This window comes from Cryptotermes secundus, unplaced genomic scaffold (genome assembly GCF_002891405.2).
Source record: "Cryptotermes secundus unplaced genomic scaffold, Csec_1.0 scaffold685, whole genome shotgun sequence".
NCBI lineage: Eukaryota > Metazoa > Arthropoda > Insecta > Blattodea > Kalotermitidae > Cryptotermes > Cryptotermes secundus.
This window is the reverse complement of record NW_019734365.1, coordinates 310,172-317,405: the sequence shown is the minus strand read 5'-3', so window position 1 is coordinate 317,405 and position 7,234 is coordinate 310,172. Positions and strand designations below refer to the sequence as shown.

The following is a 7,234-nucleotide window of genomic DNA, read 5'->3' as shown; positions in this document are numbered from 1 at the left end:
CCAGAATTCTAGGAAATTACCAGATGTTACTTCCTGTCCACATAGCAAAACTTGAACTATGTCCCTTCCGCGTGTAAGAGCTGGCTGTCTGCCGGATCTCTTTGTTTGTAATCTTAACTTAATACAAATTTAATTTACACACAACTGTCCTCCAGTCAGAATGAACGGTTACAGGTTAAACCAGTTCACAATAGTCACTTCAAAAAATGAGGTAAGGTCTTTTATGGTACAAGTAGTAGGACTGTGAAATTATTCATTGTTGTGCTCTTGGAAGTAGTTCCATGACGTCATACCAGTCAAATTTTCCGTCACCAAAGTAAGTATTTTATAAAATATGCTTGTTTTTTGTTCATACAGGTCGGTGGGAGTCAGTGGCTCGGCGACTGCTCTATGTCTCTCACGAATAATTGGAATTATTTGCACTGGCGCGGTTTGAGTAAATCAGAAACTGAATTTTAGATGTCGCTAAAGCGTGGAAAGCAATCCGCGGCCCTGTCCCAGTTTCCCACCGTTAGCGCAGAGCAGTACACAAAAGGCACTGGTATGATAGCATACCTTATTACCGATTGAGCTCTCGGTGCATGCTATATGTGCTGGCGGCCATTTTAACCTAGTTATCTTGGCTCAAAGTAGATGGAAGCAACAATGCTATCGTGACGTCACGGCAGCATTGCTGCCAGCCAGCGCGCGGAAGTGCTTTAGCGTGTTTGCTGCCGTGTGCCGCTGAGGTTGGTGTGTGCTCTGTGTATTGGTCTCTGACGTCTATGACTCATTTGCGTTAAAATTAGTGATTACGTTACTAATATGCCACAGACCGAAGAGAGCGAAGAGAGTGGGTGTGCTGTAAGAGGTAGTCTACTACGGCCTAATTACAAGTGTTGGGTGTGGTAGTGTGGACAGGTGTCTTATTCGTGCTTTTTGATGAATTTTGTAGGTTGATTTACGTACCAAAAATGACAGGAGCCAGTAAGGAAAAAACTGAATCAATCGTTCGAAAGAAAATCGGCGGAACAAGTATCTTAAGTGTGTTATATAGTTTTGCAAAAAAGATCAGCACAGTTGCAATCGTGTATTTGATAGGGTATTTTGAATTCAGTGCTGCATGGTTAATTGGTCCAGTGGTTTTGTCTGTAATCCGAGAGGAGTGGAAGAAAGAGAATGAATTGAGAAGGAATGTTGCCAAAGCAGCAGCTTTGTGCAATGAAAAAGAAGTCATACTAGCTCGAGTTGACGATTTGCCTTCATGGGTAAGAATGTTCATTCAACAATACAGTAATGTTTTTGAAACTGTGCTTTTGGATAATTCTTTCCCCACGTGTTAAAAAATGTAGAAGTAGTGTCTTCACAACCAAGGAGTAAAACTGAAATTAATGACCCAATGTTTGTTTTTACCAATCTGGCAGTATTGTTTATCAGCCTGTCTTTGTTATCCTCATGTTTGCCCTCTGTGTGTGCATGTGTTCATGGCCTAGAATGGATAAGGGTAGAAAACAATTTTGAATAACTGAACGTGTTATTGCAACTATAGATACTGTGTATATCAAGCCTTCTCTGAATTCTTTTTATGCCTAAAGCAATGTTAAAAGATCTTAGTAATAAAATTACATATTGAATTATACACTGCGCTTGGATTAGGAGGAAACAGACAATGCCCCAGATAGGCTAGTTACTTATTAGGCCGCAACCCTCATCCTTTCTGAGAGCTCTAGTCAGTCATTTCTGGAAGAGATAAGGTGGAAAATGTACTTGTGTGCTCAGTTCAACAGTTTATCTTTCCCTTTATAACCAATAATGTCCAAACTTAGTTAAATAAACCATAATTATATTAAAAAGGAGCTTAAAGAATGAATGTATGAAGGGTATGGGATTCCTTCAACTTCACATTGTTTCTAATGATGGAGCTTTGTGAGCATAATACAGGCAAGCCGCAACTAATGATCATAATATGTTCTTTGAAATGTGTTTGTAAGTTGAATTTATTTTTTTCATAAGTTATATCATTAAATTGGTAGTGTAGTTGGTTGAGGCACTATGCTACAAGCCGGAAGGTTGTGAGTTCAAGTCCCGATGAGGTCATTGGATTTTTTTTTTCAGTTGACCTAATCCTTCCAACTGTATTGTGGCCCTGAGGTCAACTGAGCCTCTAACAGAAATGAGTACCAGGAATTAATTAAATAATTTTCCTGGGGAGTAAAGCACGGCTGGGGTGTAAGGCTGTCCACCTTACCGCCATCTTTGAGCCGTTTGTCTAGATAATGTGGGACACTCAACATCTCACAACCCAATGGACCTTCATGGCCTGTTGCAAGGATAGCTTTACTTTGCTTACTTTTTTTACCATTAAATTTGTTAATGTTAATATGTTAAAATGTTCATAAGTGAGCAGTTATGTGTTCATTAAGTGATTTGGGAATCATAATTTATTAGTCCTTGCAATGTTCGTAAATATGAATTGCTCAGTTATTGAAAGTTTGTAAGTAGAAGTTTGCCTGTAATGAACCTGTGGGTTCCATGATAACAGGGAATTTCTTGACCAGATGAGTAACTGTCAGCTTTTTCATGAAACACCCTGCATGATGGAGTTACATTGTCAATACAGCATCATCTAATGTTCTACAAACCATGTACAGTTTTTAAGTGAAATGGGCCTTGTTATCCTAAGGGATATTTAGAGTAGGGTGGTGCCCTGGATGAATTGATATGATATCATGGGATGAAGATCTTGTTTATTAATATTCTTTGATTGTGATGAGATGGAAAATGTTTGTGGGACTGTGCCTTCGATAATAGTCACTAAAACAGATGGCTGCAAGCCTTGCAAACAGCTGCCATAGAATGGTGGTGTGTAATAGCAGTCAGCCACCATGAAGTCATGTCTGCTTGTCACATCCTTACCCTCCTGAACACTTTCCTGGATTTTAATTAAATGTGGGAAAGAGATGCATGCAAAATATAAATTTGGGCTGTACAGCAAATGTTTATTACTATTGCACCTTTATGGACCCAAGTGGACTTTCAGTTTATCTCATTTCATACACCAGATCACAAATAATGCTCCAGACAGAAGGTGTCATACCATGTACATAATTTTGTATGATGAGCAGTTTCTGAGAAATTAACATTTTTATTTTCGGGTGTATCATGTTTGCCTATGCTGTAAGTGTGCATCTTATCATCTTCCTTCCCATATAAGCCCTGTTTAGTTCCCTGTGGATATTACATAATGCTGGTCTTTCATAGTTTCAGATGTCTTTCTATACATGTTTGTCTGTATTGGTATCTTAATTTTTGGAGGTTGAAGGGATGGTTCTGTCACAGCCCATTTTTTCATTGTGTTCTTCCCAGTTTCTTCTTTTGCTTAATGTAATGAATGAGCTTGCATTAATGTACTTCCATTTTGCATACAATAATAATTGCTCACCCTTGTTTCAGGTGTTCTTCCCAGATGTAGAAAGAGTTGAGTGGCTTAATAGGGTGAGTCATTGCATTGTCTGAAGGTCAGATACCGAAATGGCAGGTCCCATATCTGAGGAGCCACTGGAAAAGGAAATTCATGAGATATGGATTATCATACTTGCATGAATGATAAGCGTTAGTTTGGTGACAAAATTTATATTCGGTTATCTTTGTGTGAAGGGCAGTGTCACTTCATTTTGCGCAAAATGGGTTTTAATGAATTAGAGGAGAAACATTTCCATTGTAATGGCAGCATATGAATGTTTAGCACTTAAATTCATGTTAACCTATTCTGCTTTTGTATTATTCGCCTTCATTAAGCACTACTGTATTAATCTGTAATTAAATTAGCTTCAGATAGCATCAGATTATTTAATGAAACCATGATGGGTTTATCTTTTCTTTTTCTTCTAATGGAAACTAGGCCTAAGGTGTATGAATGCAGGGAATATGCACATGCAATTGCAAATGATTTCTGAGAACAGTAATTTTTTATTGAAATTGTTTTGAAATACTTAAATTTAAGTTTAAGTATGTTAGAAATTTTATATGGAGGGTGTAGCCACTGATGAGATGAATATTTTTTCATAGTGTGTTGTTCTCAAGGTAATGGATTCTGTGAATAAAGTATTTGGAGTCTGTATGTGTGTGTGTCATTATGTGCACTTGGTTCATTTTCTTAATGAATGGAAGAACTTACCAATCTTGCAGCATGATTTTAGGTAATGAAATAAGTATTGCGTGCAATACCTGTGTCAAGTTTTCAGACAGTTGCATATTCCATACTTTACTTGAATGTCTGTTCATTTTTCTCACTTGTGCTGTTATGACCACAGATTTTGCGTCAGGTGTGGCCAAATGTGAATCATTATGCCAAGACATTAATCAAAGATGTAATTGAACCTAATGTGCGCACCAGCCTGGAAGCATACAAACTGAATGGATTCCGTTTTGAAAGAATGAATCTTGGCAGTATTGTGAGTATCCTTATGCATTCTTTCTGACATATAAAACAAGACTTTTTAGTAAGTGAAAGTACATCATAATTGTAATAACCACTGTGTATGAATGTTTTGTGATCTAACAGTAATCATAATGGAAATGTTAGAAAATGTCTTTTTTTTTTCTTTATTTCAGCCCCTGAGAATTGGAGGAATCAAAGTATATGATCGCAATGTATTACGTAGTGAGATAATTATGGACATGGATATCTTGTAAGTTGAAGGAAGAATTTTCAAATGTCTAATTCTTTGTTTTGCTATTAGAATGTTTTTTTTTTTTTGCAAAAAGGAAGCAACAATTTCATATGTCTTTCCTTCCACCTGTCACATATTTTCCCTCGTGATCCCTTTCTTGGATTTTTCTAAAATTGTACATACAAGACCCATGCTAAAACATGGTGACATAGTACAGGTTTTGGGGTTATCATCTATTTAGAACTGTATTTTGTTTAAAAATGAAATTATTGTTTTTGTCTCATTAAACTTGCACAAAATTGAAAAATATTTGAGACAAAGTTTATGCATGTTACTGAGAGTCATATATTACGTAATATGCAAATGTTTTTAGCTGTGAATCATTGTTGAGATGTGACAGAAGTCAGACTAAATTAGATACTGATCACCAGTTCAAAATTTGTGGGTGATATTAAGATGATTATTTTGTGACACATAACAATATATTCATTATTGAGTCACTTGATGTTTGTGTTAGATCACTAGTAGATACAGTGTGTCAAGCTATGGGCCAGACATAGGTGAGCTGTCCAGTTACTCAGCTATGCACTGTCTCCCTGGGAGAAAGTGGCCGAATGAGAGGTTTTCACTCAAGTAGCTCTGAATAATGAATGTCGTATAAACATACATCTTATTCACAACTGGTAAGAAATTATGGTTTATTAAAGATTACTAAAAGAATGGTGGACATAATTGAATTACACTGAATGAAATATTTCAAGATGATGGGCATATTCAGACTGTGCACCTTTGACTTTATACTGTGGCATGTAGACCTGTTGCTAGGCAATGACCCTGAAATAAGCAGCTATATAAGAGCCTATTTTTGGTAGTGGCTTTATAATCAATGGCCGTTGCTAGATAATGGCCTCAGTAGATTCATAACATACACCAGTGGAGTAAGTGGGAAGGGGTGTTCCCTACATGGTCTGTGCAACAGTTATGTGGCATAAAAATAGAAGAACTATTGGGAGAGGTGTTTTCTGTGCTGTCCATGCTGAGGCGTTATAAGCAGGGCAAATGTAGGGTTTAGTTTGTTGTGAGACAGTCGCTGGCGAATAAGGGCGTGAACACAGAGACTGAGGAAGGTGCAATGTGGGAAGCTGTTACCAGGTGACAAACAGTGATGATATAGCAGACCGAGAAGACTTAGCTCTTGCTGTATTGAACTGCAGAGTCTGTGAATTAGCGATAGTGTTACTTGCAGTTATGATCTGTAAGTGTTCAATAAACCAAATTACATATCCAAACCCCATATATAGTCAGTCACTCATACATATGACAAAATGTTATCTACAAATGAACTTTACAAAGCAATGTCTACACAGCTGCTTTGCAGTATCTTTATTATTTTTGGGGTCATATGAAAACGGTATATGGAGAACAACCAAGTGAAAAGATGCACCGCTCCATAGAATTTTCAGTGCTGGAGGTTGTGGACATCTTGGTGGCCATGTGACTTGACTGTAATTATGTTATGGATGTGAACAGGTTACTGCAAAACAGATTTCTGCATTCACATTGCCTTGTAAATTTCTTTTAAAGACAACTTACTGAAGTTGAAGATACAAAGTTTAAATACATCTCCTTCATTGAAACTGTTTAATTTCACACATTTCATTATGTCTACTTTCCTTAACAATCTTTAATAAGCTGTAACTCATTACCTGTTGTGAACAGGACTCATGTTCATGTGACATTTATTATTCAGAATTACTTGATTAATAATCTCCTTGAATTTGGCCGCTTTTTCCCAGGATATCCTGTACCAAAAAACGTGAGCACTTTTGGCTGCATAACCAGAGATTTTGACTTCATTTTTCTCATGTCAGTATGCTTTCCACACTATGAATCATGACAAATAAATCTTTGTCAGTTTTAAACCGAAGGACAGGTTTCTTTGATACAACCAGTGTCATTTAATCCTTTTAAATGTACTGTGTAATGTATATAAGTATGTATAATAATATTGTAAATTTTGATTATTTATCTTGTATGTATACAAATTGGAGAATTTGAAAACAGAAATGCAGAAGAATGAAGTATCTGTTCTAGGTGTCAGCGAAGTGCGGTGGAAAGGACAAGGTGAAATAAGAAGTGGTGATTATACAGTGTATTATTCCGGAGGTGAACGGGCTGAAAGAGGTGTGGCAATAGTGGTGCATAAAAGTGTAGTGAGGAGTGTTGTTAAGAAGATTGTTTGTAATGACAGAATTATTCCTCTGAAGTTAAAGGCGGAACCGGTAGATATACTGATTATGCAAGTGTACATGCCAACATGAGAGTATGAAGATGAAGAAGTAGAAAAAGTGTATGACACAATTGAAGAAATTCTTCAGGAAGATGGAAGGGGTGACACAAACAGCATCATATTGGGAGACTGGAATAGCATTGTTGGAGATGAACCATATCAGAATATTGTTGGATCACATGGACTAGGAAGACGGAATCACAGGGGTCAAATGCTTATTGACTTTTGTGAACGAAATGGACTGATTGTCACCAGCACTTGGTTCAAGAAGCCAAAGAGAAGAATTTACACA

The 7,234-nt window shown here is 37.0% G+C and overlaps 1 protein-coding gene across 1 annotated transcript in view; it reads left to right on the top strand.

Annotated features, from left to right (window-relative positions):
- The first annotated feature begins 718 nt into the window (after positions 1–718).
- The window catches only part of LOC111868912 (extended synaptotagmin-3), a 55,861-nt gene continuing 49,345 nt past the window's right edge, over positions 719–7,234 (top strand). Inside the window, exons 1-4 of the mRNA XM_033753232.1 lie at positions 719–1,247; positions 3,433–3,474; positions 4,293–4,433; positions 4,594–4,670. Of these exons, the coding sequence (XP_033609123.1) occupies positions 954–1,247; positions 3,433–3,474; positions 4,293–4,433; positions 4,594–4,670 (554 nt within the window). The 5' untranslated portion in view covers positions 719–953. The remainder of the gene's footprint in view (positions 1,248–3,432; positions 3,475–4,292; positions 4,434–4,593; positions 4,671–7,234) is intronic.